The 21,195-nt window shown below is 36.6% G+C and overlaps 1 protein-coding gene across 6 annotated transcripts in view; it reads right to left on the bottom strand.

Moving 5' to 3' along the window:
* Window positions 1-21,195, bottom strand: part of LOC145676349 (uncharacterized) — a 39,774-nt gene that overhangs the window by 12,239 nt on the left and 6,340 nt on the right. For all 6 annotated transcript variants that reach the window (XM_081747201.1, XM_081747203.1, XM_081747200.1 and 3 more), the window contains one exon: window positions 10,367-10,454. In XM_081747201.1, the coding sequence (XP_081603327.1) occupies window positions 10,367-10,454 (88 nt within the window). The remainder of the gene's footprint in view (window positions 1-10,366; window positions 10,455-21,195) is intronic.

Below are 21,195 nucleotides of genomic sequence, written 5' to 3'. Positions count from 1 at the left end.
GCGACAACCCTCCCTCAGTTTGTCCGTTTTCTTGGCTGCAACGAGTGTGGTCCCAGATTTGCCTCGTGTAATTCTGAACGGCAAAGCAACCGGTACAATGCCGAAAATCACATCTTTCGATAAAGCACAAGAATTTAAAGATCATAGTTACTACGTTTTGGATGCGCGTCAAAAAACTAGTTATGTGTAAATTTTGTAATATTAGACTAGACTGGAAGCGACGCGATTCGCGTGTGAAACACAATGAAAGCGAAATTAACAAAAAGAAGTTGTTGTTTTGTGTTACCGACAAAAAAGCAAATTTAACACAGAAAATACTGAAACAATGCTATGTGTTATTTGCATAAGTAATCTGTGAAAACGTAAGTTATTTTTTTTCTGTATGCGTGTTTTTTTCTTTAAATGATGATTTATTCAATGAGGATGCTTAGTATTATTTTTTTGTTGTTTAATATAGTCATGCATGAGCTCATATCATGATGACTGATGAGTGAAAATTAAGGTGAAATAAAAGGTAACTAATTGTAATTGCCAAGGAAAATTGTGTTCTAACATTGAACCTTTACTCACCGATTTTATCCCGCTTTACACATTTTTATAACGAAATTATGAATTTTTATTACCATAAAATCGTGTCTCTAATCATCATCCCTTTTTGTAATAAAAGTTGAAGAATCCAACTTCTTATATTTTATTCTAATACAAAGAATTCATTCTGATGAGCGTATTTGAGTATTAAATAATAGTAATCTAGAGATAATTTTCTCCAAGTGACAGGTATATACTAAGAGGTATATTATGACATCATGTTATAAAGTATGCCTAAGTTGAGTACCAGAACACAATGCTATTAAAGTCACAAGTCTGGAAAAGTGTTAAAACAGGTAATATTTAACATTTCTGTTTCATGAAGCTGCACATCTGGTCAGTAAGTAGGGCTCCCGTGCTATATGGTTAGCGAAAACGCCTTCAGCACGGGAGACTTAGGTTTGACTCCCGGTGGGAGCTCTTTTGGTTCGAATCTCACGTTAAGCTGTAAATCCACGTCTCATATAATATCGGTGCTAAATGTGACGCTAAAGTCCAAATCAACAAATCAATCAACCCATCCGGTCCCTACGTAAATATTTATATCTCCAAAAGCAATCAAAAATACCACTTGGTGATAGCCATGATTGGTCAGTTTGATGTTGCCACCCCTCCTTTCTATTCGATAGGTTTCGCCCACGGAGTAGTACTGAAGCGAATGTTACGCCGCACCCTTTTTTATTGTTTTTTTCTTTCTTTTTTTTGTAAGAGAGAGAGAGAGAGAGAGAGAGAGAGAGAGAGAGAGAGAGAGAGAGAGAGAGAGAGAAAAGGCTTATATTTTTCGAAAAAAACAGAAAGAAGTGCAACCAAATTAATGTTAATTTAATGTTTTGTTTGCAGGACAAGCTAACTTGGCCATTTTAACGGGATGATCTACCTTTTCTCGGCACAAAAATTTTTATATTGGACCTTATGGGGAGAATATGGCTACCAAATTTCCTTAGTTTCTAAGGAACTATAGTGCGTCCAGTAAGAGAACGTCTCTGACAGCTCGCAGTGACATTGCCACTACTCGCGTGTCAAGGTTTTTTTCGGTGCAACTGTAGTGGCAGTTTAATTAATGGTATAAGACAGAGTGATCGTGGTTGGTAAAACTGGTATCAAAGTAAGGGCTGGAATGTCACACCGCATGTGGTAAGAAACGTCAGAGACCATCTCTTGTTGGCCGTGCTATAGGTATCTCTAATGGGAAAGAAAAATTTTGCAGCATTCTACAGAAGTTTATTAACGGGTTGAAATACTTAAATTGTATATGTGTCTGCTAGTTTAGCAGAAATAAATTATTAAAAAATAAATAAATTAGTTTCTTTTTATACAAATTATAATATGTCTAACTTTGGAACCAATTATGGTAGAAAGATCTACTTTTTTTTTTTTTTTTTTTTTTTTTGGTTTTATTCCTTGAGAAGAAACGACTCTAATAGTTTTAATCACAACCATATCTGATACGCCAATTAAAAAATAGTATTTTAATATAAGTATTAAAGTCCACCTGTCAAGAAGTTTGACGAGGGTAAGGCATCCGCGCCCACCCTTTTCTTCTGTTTTCGTCCCAAGAGATATGAAGGGACCGTTTTCACAGCAGGTGTCAATGCGAATGTAAACATCCTGTCCTCACGTTCAATAGCCCAAGTTCGGCCACTTTCTCTCTCTTTTTTTTTTCTCTCTCTCTCTCTCTCTTTTGAGGAGGTGTTTCTACCCTGTAAGAAAATTATAGATATGTAGAGAAAATGGTGATCAATTATTTCTGATAGCCAGATGATAGACAAGCATTCTAAAATGCCTTCGAATTCCAAAAATGTATCGACCATAACTTTACCATTTATTATTATTATTATTATTATTATTATTATTATTATTATTTGGAGTTAGAGTGCAAAGCCACGAAGATACAAATGGCTCCATTGGCTAAACATACACATAGCTGCCTCCATTCAGAACATCCCTTTGTGCGTTAGAAAACATGCTATAACAATGCGCCCCTCGCAAAATTCAACTCTTATTGACCTCAGTAGCGCTTACTAATAGCGTAAATGCTATAAATCAGGCATTTGCAAGTAGGAACAGGGATTGGCCGAATCACAGAAATCTTACTGTCGTCACGGGCTATAAAAGGTAATATATGACATTTTCACAATAAATAATTATCGGATAATTTAATAACGGACAATTTAGCGGGCTGTATAAAAGAACTCGGCGTGTCAGATCCGGCCCGCGAACCGACGTTTGGATATGCCTGCGTAAACATTCAACAAAAATATTTCCCCCTGCTTCTTGTTTCAACTCCCAGTGATGATTTCAGGGGTGATTCTGGGGGGGGGGGTGGATTCTCCCAAGAGCTACGAAATTCACCCTCGGGTGCTTGAGATCTTCGCAGAAATTTCTGTGGAGCACGCAATTTTTAGTCGCTTTCCCCCCTGTGCGTGGTGCCTCCGGAGGAAATGATCTGAAATTAACACTGCTATAGGATAATTGGAGATTGGCTTACAGTGCTTAGTCTTAGCGAAGTAAGCACGAGAAACCAGAAATATCACAAAAAACAGGGCTTTTGCTCCGCTGTTCCCCCGTGAAAATGCACGGTTTACACAGGTTGGATCTAACAGGGCTATTTAGAGAACGTCTTATAGAGCATTTGGTGTGCAGTGTTGTCTGCGGACAAGGAGGCAAAACCGTGTTTTTCATTAAAAAATGGAGTATTTTAAATTTCCCTCGCCTCCTCAGGAGACGCTTCTTCAATGAGACCGCATCCTGCCTCTTTCTCCCATTCTCTAGGCCAATTAGGACTGACAGGCATTTGAATAAGTCCATTACTTGGTTGCCTAGTAATAAGCCATCATATTGGCTGCCATATTGGATTTAGACAAATGTTCTCTCATGTTATCATGTAAAATATGTCTTGTCGTGATGAAAGCTACCAGAAAAAGTAGGTTTCGTTCAGTCCTGAGGAAGTACGCTACATCCTAGAGTAATGCGTGCATATACGCATTTGTAACTTTGTACAGTTAATCGTTAGACAACAGTGTTGCCAGGTTGTAAGGTTTCTAAGTGGCAATAAACAATGCCATATTTAAATTCATCGGCCTCAGAAACCTATAGTTTGACACTAAAATTATCTTTCTAAGTGCCTTGGTTCACGATCTCTCTCTTTATATATACAGGCCTATATATATATATATATATCTAGAGAGAGAGAGAGAGAGAGAGAGAGAGATTTACGTAGGGCGGCGGCCATATTGGAAAATGACGGCTACCAGGAAAACACCTCAAATTTGAAATATATTCCCAAGACATTATTTAAAAAAAAAAAAAAAAAAAAAAAAAAAAAAAAAACTTAGGGGACATTTTTTTACGGACACCTATATATGGGGGCCAGGACTTTACATTGTCGGAATCCTGTGGGGGCACCCCTCTGCCCCCCTTCCCTTCGCCACTACTGTATGCTATAATATTTGTCCGGAAGGGAAAAAAATTCCCAAAATAACAGCGTTTTCTGACATATACTGTTCTTCCCGCGCACTCTAGAATGTATCTTGATGAACTTCCAGAGGTAACTGGGAAAAGAGGATACTTCACACCACATCGTCCAGTCTTTTAGTATGGAACCATTGAGGGAGACAAACTCTATAAAGCTAACAGTATTTGGCAGCTGACAGGTAATCTCAGAAACTGGTCGAGAACCTGTTTCATTCAGACATCCACCCCCTCCATTTCATCAACCCCCGCCCTTTCCGCGACCAAGCTTAGAGTGGGGCGTGACTTACCCTCGTCAAACTTTGACAGGTGTACTTTAATACTTATATTAAAATACTATTTTTTAATTGGCGTATCAGATATGGTTGTGATTAAAACTATTAGAGTCGTTTCTTCTCAAGGAATAAAACCAAAAAAAGTTGATCTTTCTACCATAATTGGTTCCAAAGTTAGACATATTATAATTTGTATAAAAAGAAACTAATTTATTTATTTTTTTACTAATTTATTTCTGCTAAACTAGCAAACAAATATACAATTTAAGTATTTCAACCCGTTAATAAACTTCTGTAGAATGCTGCAAAATTTTTCTTTCCCATTAGAGATACCTAGTTCCTTAGAAACTAAGGAAATTCGGTAGCCATGTTCTCCCCATAAGGTCCAATATAAACATTTTTGTGCCGAGAAAAGGTAGATCATCCCGTTAATAGAAAACAATAGAGTGGAGCACCTAAAATTTCTAAAATTTCTAAAATTGTACCTTGGTGCTTGCATTGGTATATTTGTGTTGAAAACAAACAAAATAAGTAAATAAATATCGGGATACAATTCCTCTTTTTGCGTAAATATTTTTAACTTTGAATATTTCCCTATTTTTTAAGTCCTTGTATGATTAAAATAAAAACAGATTGTGGGTTGTGAATAGACTGAATATACAGGGTTTTCATAAAGTATGGACGGATTTAATTCGCTTATAATTTACATAAAAATGCTCATATCGAAATCAAATAAAGTGCAAACGGTAGCGGAAGGATTGAATTTTTACCTGTAATCTGCACCAGCTCAGTTCATTCACCGCCACACCTCCAACTGGGCGCCAATAGGAATCGACTTCTGTGGGCTGTTGATGATGCTTTCCCTTACCCTGCTCACTGTTGCAGGCGATGTTGGCGGCCTCCCACTTCGAGGACGGTTCAGGACGCTTCCTGTCTCCAAGAACTTAGCATGCCACTTTCGGATTGCACTCTCAGTCGGTGCCGGCTTTTTGAACTCTTTGGTGAACTTTCGACACACCAGAATTGGTGATTTTAGCTCTGCGTACCACAGAACACATTGCGCTTTCTCTTTCACCGACGCCATCTTTGATACGGTAACAGTGTTGCCAACTAAAAATTTAATCCTTCCGCTACCGTTTGCACTTTATTTGATTTCATTATGAGCAATTTTATGAAAATTATAAGCAAATTAAATCCGTCCAGACTTTATGAAAACCCTGTACTTTGTTGATCTATCTATCAAATGTTTTTTTCTGAGAATCGACTGTTACATTTTCTGTAACATTATTATAAGATAAGCAGTGACTGATTTGAGTTCAATAAATAAGATATACGCTTAACATTTAAATATATATATATATATATATATCGATGAGTACTAGTAAGGCGTTGGCACATTATTAGTTTGTACTCAGCTTCTGAGGGGAATGGATTGATTCACTCTTGTAAACTTACATCAATGTGGAAAAAACACGTAAGCTATGGAAAGATTGTGATTATTCTAAAGCACTAAAAGTGGAGGGCATTAAGTCTGAACACATTACGGTGGTTTGGATTTCACGTTATGCTGCATCTCCATGTCTCATATAGCCTCGACGCTGAAAGATTTTTTTAAGCCTCCGTTTGAGTAACGAGGCTATATAAAACGCAGACATCGAATCGAACTCGGATTTCCACGCCAAAGGCACGTACGAGGAGCCAAGAGAGGGATCCTCAGCGATAAGTTGGGCACTAAACTCCAATTCAACCAATTTAACGTTATCTGGGTATGAGATATTCCACACAAATATACCGAATACTGAGTGGGACGATGCATTCTTTACAGCGAGGACGGTTACCGTCATGCACTAAACAGGAATGTGTGATATCTGAGTATTCAATATGCAAGCGCGCCAAGATCACTTCATCTCACCGATTACATTGAGCATTGGCGGACACAACAGCCACGGTACAAACATATAGCAAACAAAGAGACGGCCACATAAACTTATCCGCGATGAGACCCTCGTAAGAAAGTCACAGGAGTGGTCGGTAATACATCTCACACGAGTTGCATAATTCTGAATAAGTCTCACGACAATACTCTAATTGCTTCACCAAGGAGGAACCAGCAGACGAGTAAACAATACATTCCGAATGACGTTAGACCAGATTTGACTGCTGTGTAATCGTAGCATAATACGAATATCTCCTAGGTGCAATAGGAAATAAAGAGAAGCAAATTCAGAAATCGGAGACAAGAGTACTTAAGATTTTGTATACGTTGTGGTCACGTTAAGCGGTGATCAGAAATGAAATCAAGAAATAGGGACTTGGGAAATTGGGTAGGGATTGGACCATATCAATAAAGAAGGGATGGATGCTATTAGATACATTATTATCCAGGTAAACAATACAAGTTTCTTGGTGGCTCAAGTGCACACACTGAGTTGTTTGATCAGAAATCCAAAGCATGTTTCGTTCGAGCAGCGAATAATTGAAGTTCTCGAGTAATACAGCGAAAAGTACCTAAGCACCAATAAATTACAAGTTCGTCACCGTGCAGCAGACTATGGTCAGAAGCCTGAATCTGAGACAGAACACTATTGACAATGACCCCAAGCAGTGTGACACCAAGAACATTGTCTTGTGGGATATAGTTTCTAAATATAAATCGCCCTAAGAGACTTGAACCACAGACACATTAAAACAACATTTATCTAGAAAATTCTTAATGAACTGCATCATCTAGGCACGAAAAACACCACCTTAACGTCAAGCTGTCATAAGCCTTTTTTTCTAAGTCAAAGAATATAGCGAGAGATTACTGACGATGGAAGAAGACTTCTTGAATTAGCTTTCAAGATGAGCAAAGTTGTCTATAGTAGTCCTTAAACATCGATTACACTGAGATTTGCTCGGAAGCTTATAGACGCAACTCATGCAACCGAAACGGTCCTCCGCCGAAATACTATTGAATAGCTCAATAATGCAAGCTGATTATTACGTGAGACGTTGCAATATATCATAAGATATATGACGAATGCAGGAGCAGTATTAGATGGCTCACGTAAAACGGAATCAAGCTCGAGAACAGCTTTAAGGGAAGGTTATAATCCTCCGAATTGACGACTATGGAACATTAAAGGTTTCCGCTAAATGCATGTACGGAAACTATTAAACTCACCAGAACAGTGTGCACAGTCAGGGATAGAAGAAAAGTATAGGACCAAAATGTTGGCTATCTCTAGAGGATTAATCTCCAGGACTACGTTTAGTGATAGAGCAAACAAACTAGTAGTCGAACAGTAGCCATTTATGGCTCGAATCGAACGGCAAATAGCAGTTAAGAAAGTCTAGTTACTGAGAATTAAACTCACTGAGCGCCAGAAATATTGACAAATCAGCGCGCTTTAAGGTGAAGCATGATACAATAAGATGGATAATCATAGAGTACCACTTTCTCCACAAACATTATTTTTTGGCTGCATGTTGAGCTGACTGAAAGAAATTTTCGACCTAATTAAAATACGATCCGTATCCGTGAGAACTGTTTCGTCCGTTTTAAGCGCGAAATTGATAGCCTTTCTTAAATTCGTTGACGTGTACATGTTCCGAGTATTTTCTTTTACTGTTATCTTCACGTTCAATAACTTTAGCTTAAAAAAATGTTCTAAAAGTATTGAAAGTTCCCTGCCTGACATCAATGAAATTTTTTGCTGTTCTATCGTTTGGATTTTGTATCCACGCAGTTTTGTCTGTTTTTGTTTCCTTGCTAATTTAGTGTATTTTTGGTCGAAGCATGGTTTGTTCCTATGTATTTCCGGGAGCCTCAATTTTTCTTTTCATGAAATTTTAACACTATTCCTAATTTTAACCCAAGAATTTTCAGCCCTAGCGTACTCCAAATTTTCTAACACCGAGAATCTATTCGATACTTCATTTGATATTCCGCTCTCGCTTGACTCTACACTAATCTCTTTAAATTCAACTTCTCCGTTATCATATGCTAATTCTCTCCTTTCCTCAGCGGAAATTCCCTCTCTCTCTCTCTCTCTTAAATTGCTGCTACTAGGCAGTGGTTCGTATTGCAATCATCCTCTAAATGCCTGATATCACTTATGCTAGAACGTCTTCTATCTAATAAGCGTGATCAATTTGATTATGTGTTTTTGCATTTGGGAGGTCCAAGAATGTCGCGATATGGGAATTTCATAGTTTTCACGATAATTTTCGGATACTGCAGATTTTACGAGTATAATACCGTTATCATTACTTTCCTTATGCAGATTTTCGTACCCTATAATCGGTATGAAAATATTCTCTCGTCGTATTTGCTAACGGGATTTTAAATTTGGGATCGAGGGAGTTGGTCAAATACACTTTCTAATTCCTCATATATATATAAAACTGTCTATTATATCGTCATCCTTTAGTTCTTTATTGGGGCATGTACATTTAGAACAATAATATCGCACCACCGACCCTCAAGAATAATCAAAGAAAGTCTATTATTAATAAATTCAACACGTTTAATTGCTGATACTAGTTCGTGAACGAAAAACCGTTCCTAATTGATGATTTTTATTTTCTTCTCAGGGGGCCGCGGTAGCTCAGTGGTAGAGCGTTCACCTCTGGTGCATGGGGTCCATAGTTCGATCTCAGCTCGCGTCAAGTGAACTTTGTGGTGGACAAACACTGTGTGCGTGGGTTTTCTCGCGGTTCTACCGTTTCCTCCTACTTTCTTCATTCCACCATTTCATTCATTTCTTATCATCTCCGTCTCCTTTAGCCTAGTCGGCATAACCGTGGGACGCAAAACTCAAAGATTTCATTTTTTAAATTTTTTTCTCCATAAAACAAAAGTAAAGTTTCCGGTCTACACGGCGCTCTTCTCTTAATACCTAATTTCCTGAACTCTTACCACGTCCATTCTTTCTCTAACGGATTCTCATTCGTGACAGATTTTAATGCGTCTGTCCTATGCAGACTTCTTATATTTCACGTTCCAAATCTCTGGTCCATTTTACTTTTCTGAGGTTGTGCCAAGTTGTCAGTCCACATTCGAGTATTCTGTGAATGAACCATTTTTACAAGATGTGGCTGTTATTCTCACTCCCAACTCCCAAGCTGGAACACCACCTCTTATCATCTGTCCGAGAGTGCTTATTCAATATATTCGTAGCTCATCTTTATACATCTAGAGGCCTTCTTCTCGATTCGCAATCGGAAGGCGCGCCATGCCGCGGTGACAGGAACTCACACTACATTATATTTCAATACTCTTGTTTCAATTTCTATTGTTTAATTGTGCTTCGTAAATTATAACAGTACGTAGCCCACGTATGCTGATGAAACGGAATTTAAGCTGAATGTTCAATTAGATACTAACAACACACTGAGACGAAGTAATTACGAAATTAATGATAGCTAAAATTTTAAATGCTACTTCTGTTATCTTTCCCTCTCTCTTTTAGTTCTCGCACAACTTTATTAACAATGTCTAATTCAACGGAATGTGCTCGTTTCTTTATGAAACTGAAATTTAATAAAGAAATTTAATTTACGCTTACGCTTATTTCACAGTTTTCTTTCAGTATCTAATTGCATGGAATCTGCTTCTTAATGACTCTGTAACTGTTGCAAAAAAGCCCCAGAGTTGTCTCCGATACTCGTTATCCGTCAATATCTGGAACTTACGGCCTACGTGAAAAACTCCCTCCCACCGGTGACTGAACATGGATCGCTGAATTTGCAGTCGAAAACTCTACTGACTAGGCTACAGGCCAGCTCATCTCAATTCACCTGGTGAATTAAAAATATTATTTTTTTAATACGCATTATCTACCTACTAGCAGCCTGCTGCAGACTATTTTCAGTTTCTTTATTTGTAAAATGTATGTTTGGCAAATTTCCGTGACTATTTATATGATTCCCTGACCAAATGTTGTTTCTCTTTCTCTTGCTGACTTTCTAGGTCTGTAGAAACACTGGTCAACCAACATTTAACTTACCTCGTTAATTACATGTGCACTAATTGAAAAGTAACTTACCGTGTCAATGCCAGCCTCACTACTGAATCTTCTGAATTGCTCAATACTCTTTTCCTCATTGTTTGCGGCTTTGGGATCATATTCAAAGCTACAAAGATGAAATATTCTTATTTAAATTAAAGGAAAGACGATAATTACACGAAATAAAGTAAATAAACAATTTCATGTTAGTACTAATTACCTGAAAATCAATTTCCACACACTTACAAAACCACTGAACTTTTCTCGTATAAATCTTGGTGTTGAGCTTTAGAAAATGAACATTTCAAATACTTTAAATGTTAACTTGTGTACAGAATATATTTGAGATATACTGGTGACTGTCAAAATAATGGAAGTACCTGAAGAAAAAGTTATCTAAGTAATAGCGCATGGAACCACCCGTAGCATTCAGAACAGTTCTGATTCGTCATGAAATAGAGGTATGAAAGTGATTAATGGTTTCCGGAAGAACATTGTACATTCCTCAGGCAATGTAGCACTCAGTTCCGTCAGACAGGAGTTAAGCGGAAGCTTAACAGAGATATTTTTATTTGTTTTTATAGTGCTTTACATGTTTACATTTAGCAAAATTAAGTGACACCAGAAAATAACTTAAAAAAATGAAATAATACAAATTTAGTTATCCAAAGTGAAAAAAATGAAATGAAATCTTTTAGTTTTAAGTCCCACGGTTATGCCGGTTAGGCTAAAGGAGACGCTGATGATGAGAAATGAATGAAATGGTGGAATGAATAAAGTGGGAGGAAACGGGAGAACCCCGAGAAAACCCACGAGCACGGTGTTTGTCCACCACAAAGTCCACACGGCGCGAGCTGGGATCGAACCAGGGACCCCAAGCACCGGAGGTGAACGCTCTACCACTGAGCCACCGCGCCCCCTATCCAAAGTGAAACTATTGTTTTAATTGGTGTTATTCCAATATAGTGAACTGTCATGTTATGACATGGAAAGTGTAGCAGGACTATTATAAATATGCTAAACTATTTATACCAGAAAAATCATTAACATTCAAGAAGATATCAACCAACGGCAAAAAAGGATCCCTGATTATGCAAGAAAACTTCAAGTTTGTTGTGATGTGTAATTACAGTGACCGAAAAATGAAATATCTTGTTCAAACTGTTTACTGACAGTGAACATTTGAATTTGAAAGATATTTATTCTATTTCTTTTACAAGTTCATTTAAGACATTTATCAAAGTGAATTAAAAATATATATCTATTGAATATCTAGTGTGTATACGTGTGGTGTTGTGTGTTCATTAGTGAAATTAAAAATAAATATGTGTGCATTTTATAGTAAGTGTGTGGAGTTTTCATTGAATATACTTAGCCGCAGGGTAAGTACAAAATAGCATATTATTATTATTATTATTTTATTTTTCAAGCATTCCAGGATTTGTTGTGTCTGCCAGACTTAACTAATTCAATTTGATGATAAATTCACATTTTTTTAAATACTAAGATAATATCTGACCGCAAGTCAGAACTTCAAACAGCATTACTGTCCCTAACGGGGCAATGGGACGTTAAAATAGAACCCATGTTGCAGGAATGTAAATTCTAAAACTTATTTGCGATTTTGGCTCTACCGACTCAAAAATATTTATTTTTATTTTGAATAATCTAAATTTTGTTAATTATTTACAACATTTACATATGATTTGCATATGTCCTACATTCCCGTGGTGAGAGGATGAGATGGGTATTCGGAAACACCTCCCACCTATCCATGCTCTTCACACAGGATGGACAATAATATATCTTCCGGAATCTGAGTTCCAGAACTGACCACAGAGATGTATTGTAGTTGATCCCAATGTTCATAAAATCACTCCTCAACAGTTGCAGCAGTATGAATTGGCCGGATGTGTTGTTTTCTTGAAAAAGTACGTCATTGTCCGGAAACAACATCTAGACCAGAGATGCAGGTGGTCACCTAGTATGTCCACGTAATCAACAATCACGGAACTCGCAGAATACCACGAAATTGTGGCCCATCGCATCACGGAGCAGCCGACATATTTCAAAAGAACAGTTCGGAGCATAAACTTGTCTGGACGTTCGCCATACACAAATATGGACTGTTCTTGGAAGCACAGATGAAAGAAGACTAATAGGACCATATTACGAGTTTCTGATTATCGGAAGTGCTTTTGAGCGTTCTCGGCACCGTTTTCTTTGCATTAATGTGTTGATGATGATTAGCTGCTTGGAAATTGCAATCTGACCCCGGATGTTCAGTATATGCTACTCGTGTCGAACTATGATTGTCGCAATCCAGGTGCTAATTGTTTCACAGTTCTTTTGCCGCATACGTTTTACAGTCCTTGGTGACAATTCTCCGCAATGTCCGGTGATCCCTGTCATTTAGGCTTCTCTTCCGTGTACTATTGGTCTTCGATGTTCGTATGTCTTCAACACACGATCCACCTGATACAGCTGCATTAGCTACACGCGCACCCTCACTTTAGTTTCAGAAATTTGCGTCGCTTTAAGTTTGATGTCAATATAGTGCTTGTTTAAGATTTGTCTGAAGAGAGATGTGGAGTTTGGATTATACACATATAATGCATATTCAATTATATTCTTTGGTTCAATATCCAATACTGCACATTTACGAACCTAATTTAAACAGATGTTCAGTATTGTCTTTTGTTTCTTTCCAGAGGCAATTTCAGTACACTTATCCTAACATAACGAGGTGCTGCCACTAAGCCACCACAACAAAAGTAGGAGAATCATTTTCTTTTCTCTCTTTTCTATGTAGTTCATAAAGGTATATCGACAATTTGAAATTACGAAGCAAAAGTGCAGCGATAGATAAAGAATAAAAAGCAGGGATGCTGTTAGGTGTGGTTGGTTAAATTGCACTGGCCGAATTAGTTTTTCGTTAATAATTAGTTTTGCATAATGCTAATCAGCTGCGAAAAAGAAACAAATTTGTTAGACACGGCGCAACCAATTCTGCACTTGAATGACGTAATGCTGTTCGCGATTTGGGTGCCACCTGACCGTGATTTAGGAGGCAGAAAAGTAAACTTATCAGCGTTGCCAACTGAAATAAATATTCGCCACGAATCTAAAATGTGAGGCATTATTTATAATTCGTACGTACGTTGTACCTTTTAATTTACGTATATCTAGATCATTACTATTAATAGTACACGTTGAATTCCACAAATAGAAACGAAAAATCCAATATTTTTCATATATGTGTATGTGTACGTAGAGGTAAACACACCTACGTTTCTTCTATCCCAGATAAGTTACCATCCGTATCCTCTTCTGAATGACTGTTGCTATTACTATTGAGACTGATAACGACCCTCTCAGTAATACCATCCATGATTCCTTCTGCTTCCCAACACTGATTTATCTGTGACCTATTTTTCATAATTGTCTTGGTTAATTTCGTTGTGGTAGTCACCTGTAGATTGACTTGCTCTCCACATTAATAATGCATTTGGAAAAAGCCACTTTCCCCTCCTGCATGAATCGTAATTAACCTCTGACCCCGAGAGACTGGTGCTAATAGACCGTAGGAGCTGTCGTCGGTCCAAGATTTGTTTGCAACGTGAGATGATAATATGTATGATTCTTTTACATATACTATATTTCGCGCTTCGTTTCGATATTCCTTTATACTTTCAAGTAGGAAATTCTCTTTTCTCGAATTTCTTGAGACTCGACAAGTACGGTTCTGTTGGTTTTAGTATTTTTCCACCGATACCCAAGATCTTTTAGAACTTTTCTAAGGCTTGTGCACCCACCCTGAAAACCTATTGATTCTGAAAGCTTTTCTCTAAGTGTCGAAACAGTAGGAATTCTGTGTTCCGTTTTATAAAAGTCATAAATTGTTTTCCGAATAACATCACTGTCAAACTCATCTACTCCAACCATAGGTTTCTGACACCAGCGGATTTTATTCGGAGTTTCAAAACAAGTTTTCTTAGTTTTAACAATCTGCCCTTCTTTTTAAATATTTTTGATCGCCCGTGACGATACCCTTACAGCCTTCGCTGTTCTTTCTAATGCTTTTTCAACAGGAATTGTGAAGGTACCTTCTCGAGCTTCCATTTCCATAAACTTAATCACATTCCAAATCATCTCTCTAGCCTGTGAATGAATCTTTTTGTGCTTCACTTTAGAATTTATAACATTCATTGTCACGTTAATTCACTGCAACACACACTTGAACACTTACAAAACATTATACTAGTCTATCCACACTACACTAGACTGGAATACTATAATAACACCCTCGTAAAAACGAACACTTTATTTTCAACCTACCAGCACACTACACGAAACCGAACCGAAGAACAAACCTCGGCAAGCATCGGAAATTTCATATTTCAAGGGGTGAGTGAGCCATATCTCTTGTTTTAAGCGAATGGAATGCTATGATTGCCAAAATGTACTATGTGTTCTGTTGACCAACAGATGTGTAGGAGGATTCCTTTTCCCTTATTTTGATAATCCAAAGGTCAAAACAAAGAAGGGTGAAAGAATGATTTCCACTTAGTATTACTTAGCATTGTGTTATAGTGGTGCATATAAAACTAAAACATCCTGTGTATCTATTCTTTTGTGTGCTAATATCTGGAATTGTCTGGAAATATTTGCACGAGTTCTTTTTTTTTACACCGGCACGTTCAGGTGTATGATACATTCAGTTATTCTTTAATTTTAATAATTGATTTCAAATCCTCTTGTACTTTGGTTAATGCTATGACTACGGAAGATAAAAGATATTTTTAAAAAAAATCGGGAGCGGTACTACGATCAGAAGTCAAAGTCGGGAAATGCTATACAATGTTAGAGCTTATTTTGAGAAAGAAAGAGCAAATGATGATCTTTTATTATGAATTGCACAAACTGCGAAAGTAATGGAGAGGATGTGTGGTGCTTTGTAAAATAGACAAACATCAGTAATGAACAAACTTTTTTTTTTTTTTTTTTTTAATAAATGACTTAGGATCTACTACTGAGAAGTTTGAATAATCGCGGTTGGCAACACATCTTGCGAATGCGTAGCATTAACCATTTTCTCTCATTTTCATCTCACTCGCTAGGAAAGTAATGGTTTCAAAGTGCAAAGTTAGCTTGCGCCGTGTCTACGGATTGAAATACTTAAAGCTGAATTAATTGTAAGAAGAGAGAAAGTGAGCAAGGAGCTCTGGATGAAATTAGCGAGTAAACAGCTCTGGATAAAGTATATGTTTGAGTGCAGTAGTTCTTCCTTGGAATAAACGTTTTAATGTTGAAAAAGTAACTTGTGAGATTTCTGTTGTGACTTGTGTTGTATCCGTCTGTACCTATTTGCTATGAATACTTAAGGGGGAGCATTTGCAGAGAATTAAATATTAGTAGAAGGCTTTGACAAATGGCAATGAACTAGTTTAATGGGTCCAGCTGACATAAGGATACAGAAAAGAAAAGAATGCTAAATAAGCCTTGTGAGATTCTTTATTAACACTTAACATTAGCGCAGTTCCAGATTCGTGCCTAAGCTTCTTGTTCATTGATCAAGATGATCACTTTATCAAACTTTGAACCATTTGATACAGAAATGAGGCGTTCTCATTTTCCGAGGCTGGATCATCTTCTGGGACTTATGAGTTAGATGAAAAACTCCTTCTACACCCACGGAGAATTGAACACGCATCACTGGATTGGCAGTCAGACACACTATTAATGCGCTACAGGCCAGTCCCTCTCGATTTATGAAGTAATTTAAAAATATTATTTTTTTAAACATGCATTCTCTACCAAGTAGCAAGCTGTTGCAGCCTACTTTCAGTTTTTTTTATTCATAAAATATTTGCTTTGTGAATTTTCCTGACTTTCCAGGTTTGTAGAAACCTTGCTATGTGCCAAATAGGCGCATTTTTCTTTTCTTTTCTCTCTCCCTCTGTCTATTCTGAAAAAATTATGAATTTTTCAATTGCAGTACAGACGAGTTATTCAGCGTGTCTAGAAAGTATTGAGTCTTTGGAGACCATGTTATGAAACCACATATGTATAATTTGTTCGATAACCTTCTGTCATTTTTCCGGCAACAGCATAATCACATCGCTGTAGGACTTCCGTGATTTGTGGTCTTAAAATTGCGACACATGATTTTCACAGGCCTCTTTTGAAATTAACCCAACACAATTTAGGAAGTTCTGCAGAGACCGATACAAATGAAAATCTGACGGTGGCATGTCCAGGCTATACGTTGGATATATTAAAACCTCCCAGCAAAGTGCGTTCAATTTCTGACGGTCGTCAAATATGTGTGCAGTCTTGCGTTTTCAGCGTAGTGTAGGATGCCCTTTCGGTTGACCAGTTTCGGCCGTTGTTGTTGTTGTTGTTGTTTTTTTTTCCTTCCATTCTTAGGTGTACTCACTCTAACTGTCGACAATACAGGTTCGAGTCAATCGTTCTGTTCGATGGTACGAGCTCGTGATGAACGATGCCTTTCCAATCCCATCAAACACAGCATAACCTTCTTGGGCGTCAATGTGGCCTTTGCCACAGGCTGTGGAGCTTCTTTTCGCTTCAACCATTATCTTTTACGCATATTGTGTCATAGGTTATCCACTTTTTATCACTCATGATTAACCATTGGCTCGAGTACGTTACGTTTCGTTAGAGATTTCCAGATAGAAATTCGATCGAGCAAATATTTTTCAGTCAGATCATGTGGCACTTACACGTCTAACTATTATTTTGTAATAAGCTTTCTTCAAATGGTTTGATCCTGTTTGGTGATGGATGTTTAGGTCATCGGCGATGTCAGGACTACTTACATGCCGGTTTTACTCACTTTTGTTGTGATTGGTCGCCCACTGCAAGGAGCATCTTGGACATAGAAATTTCCAGAATGACAGTGATTAAACCATTTTTGGCTGTTGCTTTCGATAACTTATCTTGTCCATAAAGAGCACACGTTTCTTCATGAGCCTATGAAAGCATCTGTGACTATAACGAAATAAAATTTTAAAATGTAGCGCAGTTTTGCACAAAGGTCACTCATCTACACGGCGTGTCTGATTTTAAGAATTTCAACACTTTGCACATCTACTTTCAGCCACCAAATGACGTTAAGATTTCACACGCTGAGATCAGTGACACATCTCGTCCACAAAAAGCTCACTACTTTTTAGAATACCTGGTATATAGACGTCTCCTTGTTATTAAAATCTTAAAAATAACTTTACACACACACTTAGTGTAATTTTTCCCAATATTCAGCATCAAGTTGATCCTAGTTGTATGGAAGTTGAGTGTGATCATTTTAATGAAATGAAATCTTTGAGTTTTACGTCCCACCGTTAAGCCGGCTAGACTAAAGGAGACGGTGATGATGAGAGATGAATGAAATGGTGGAATGAAGAAAGTGGGAGGAAACGGGAGAACCCCGAGGAAACGCATGGACACGGTGTTTGGCCACCACAAAGTTCACTGGAATCGAACCAGGGACTCCATGCACCAGAGGTGAACGCTCTACCACTGAACCACCATGGCCCCTAATAATTTTAATGAGTTTCGGCGTGAGCAAAGATAAGATTTTACTGTCTGAAATGAGCTACGCTCGTTTCGAACGTAACATGGTGCTTTTGGAGCCTGAATGAGTCCAGAGCAAGAATCAAGGAAATACTCATCATAAATGGAGAATGTTTACTCAGTAAAAAGAAAATTCCTCAAGCTTCATGTTACACGCTCAATACACAATTTCAGCCCGTTACGAACAGAACAATGTACTTATCAATACCGTGCTTGACAGAAAACACAAAAATTATTATTCAACTGTGAATGTTTCGGCAAAATTTTATTGTCTCACTGATTATCATCTTATGAATATTATAACTCATGCTTTAAATCTTCACTAGTTTCATTTTTGCTTCAGCTGGCTTCACTAGTGAAAGTAATTGATCGAAAAGAAATGACGAAAATATCTTCTGAACCTTGGTATCTTCTGGGCTACAAATTTGAAATCTTTTACCTTCCCGTTCTCATTAAAACCTTAGTCAGTGAAAAACCCCGATTCCTTAAATTCCGTTCATTATTAGCTACATGGAACATGTGTTGTACAAATCCAGTTTGACATATATATTTAATCTGCTTTTAATATCTTGGGTCTCAGTATTATTCAATCCTTGGAGAAAGATAATTTGATACCTATTGCTTCATCACAAGAAAAAGAAACCATACGCGATACTTACGTTCACATTAGAACTACACTACAGCGTTTCGTATATCTAACGAAACATTTAAAAAATAATTTCAAATTTAAAAAATGAAATCTTTAAGTTTTACGTCCCACGGTATGCCGGTTAGGCTAAAGGAGACGGCAATAACGAGAGATGAGTGAAATGGTGTAATGAAGAAAGTGGGAGGAAACGGGAGAATCCCGAGAAAACCCACGAGGATGGTGTTTGTCCACCACAAAGTCCACACGGCGCGAGCTGGGATCGAACCAGGGATCCCAAGCACCGGAGATGAACGCTCTATCACTGAGCCACCGCGCCCCCATTTCAAATTTAAGTTGGAGTCCTTGCTGATTACTGTGTTCCTATAGAATATGAATGTAATAATGCTTAAGGAAAATGGCTTTAATTGAAAACTATTTTCTCTTGGAGAGATTCTGTGCCAAGAATGGCAATAAACTTTTAACGAAATGATCATAGTTTAATCATTTTTTGGGGGTGGGGGTGGAAAGTGGTAAGTACAGTTTGAATAAATATTAAATACGTGTTCTTTTGAATCATGTAGCTAAACCAAAGCGCGATTTTTTTTTTTTTTTTTTTTTTTTAACTGTTTATGCAATATTTAACAACAAAAGAGTTAGTATAACAAAAGCTAAGTACTATGACTAAAATTGAAAATGAATTTCACTTGTTAGAATTTTACATTATTTTCTTTCTTCTTTCCCGTGTAATCAAGATATAGATCCAAATCAAAACGTATTCTTGGCATATATGCGAAACTGTTTCTGGAAACTTCTTCAGATATTTTGGTCACGATTCCGGTAAAAACTTAAAGACGTTTCAAATTTTAAAACATTTTTTTTATTTTTATGTGAACGATACTGACACGCAAGAAAGACTATACAATTGGAAAGGATACGGTATACGTCATTATTCTCTACCAAGTCGAGTAAAAGTCAGTGACCACAGTCTCCAACAAAAGATTATTGAACATATCATCTTATATTGTAATGGAAGTAATCTGATAATAAATAAAATGCTCAACTTAGTAATTCTAAGGAAAATAAAATAAAAAGCAAATAAATAAAAATTCATGAATGGCAATAATATTGAAAGGCTATACACCTACTTGCTTTCAAGTAGTTGAATAATAAAACATTTTATGTTTTATGTTTAATGAATACTATACTGTTTAAACCGGTAAGACAAAAGTTATGTAATGATTAAAATAGCAGAAAATGAACTATCTCTATCAGAAAATGAAAATATAAATACAAATAATATAAAACGAGAAAAATATGAATTATTGCATCTGATCAGAAGCGACAAAAAACGCTGACAAATCAATGATTACAAACGTAATGATCATAACTTTCATTAATTAACAACACGAATATTAAGTTTAGTTTAATTAAATAACATTTGAAATTATTTCTATTCACATGATTTCTGTAAGTGTATTTTTTTTTTTCAATATATGATCTTTCAAAAAGACAACTATTTGCATTATATTTGGTTACACGACACTATCGAAAAATAACAGCTGAATTAAAAAATACACTAATAGTACAAATGATTCTTGTGCTGTATTTGTATTTTGGAATGATAATGAAAATATTACACGGTATAAGACGTTCCAGGTATTAAAGTCGAATTCAACGTAAGGTCATCTTTTTATTATTTCTTGAAATAATAACAGAAATGTCAATGACTGTAATAATAAAGACATGTCAATGACAGTAATAATAACAGTATTAATAATGACGGTAATAATAACTAATTGATAGAGAAATGGGTTGAGTTTACCCTTTTCAAGAACCTTTAAAACGCATTTCTACCAAAACAAGCTTTGTTGATTTCGTCCTTATTACCCGTAACAATTCCTAATATTCCAAGGATTAAAACCAAAACATTTCTTTTGTAAAAGCAAAACATAATCACACGTCAAAAAAGAAAGAAATGCACGGTGTGAATGTTCTTCACACGTGTGTGCCACGCGTTACAAGCAAAATATCAGGTTTCTACAGTTAGTGTTTTCGATACTGGGATATTTAAGATTATTTCATTATATCTTACTTTCATATCACTTACAAGTGGTTTGTTTGCGCAGTCATTATTAACATTTGGAATCAGATCTCCGTCTTTGTTCTTCCTGCATAAATTATTAGAAGTTTTTACATGAGAATTCGGGATTTTATTACAACTAAAAGTTAAGCGCATTTCAAGAAAAGCCTTTTAAGATCCCTTTTCAATTTCATTGATCTAAATGTTTACAAACATTATTTTGGCAATATTCACATTTACACAACGATTACAATTTAATACTACTCCTAGCGATCTCGAAATGAAAGGCAGTGATTTACATCTGAGTTTACCTTTTTCTTCAGGTTTTTTCCTATATAATATAAGTTCACCGTGTCCTCTATCATACAACTTCTTGAAAGCAAATTAAGTGTATTAGTTCATTTACAAATAAAATCTAGAAATAAAAATACTAACCAAAAACATCCTTGCTTATTCAAAACATGGTGAGAGACGCAAGCAAATTAGAACAAATTTACTACGGCAGAAACTGGATACGGAAACAAAAGCTGCTGAAAAAAGCAACAAAAAGTCAACAACATA

This window comes from Thermobia domestica, unplaced genomic scaffold (genome assembly GCF_964235325.1).
Source record: "Thermobia domestica unplaced genomic scaffold, izTheDome1.hap1.1 HAP1_SCAFFOLD_99, whole genome shotgun sequence".
NCBI classification, from domain to species: domain Eukaryota; kingdom Metazoa; phylum Arthropoda; class Insecta; order Zygentoma; family Lepismatidae; genus Thermobia; species Thermobia domestica.
The sequence above is the reverse complement of the archived record's forward strand: the minus strand, read 5'-3'. Positions and strand labels throughout refer to the sequence as shown.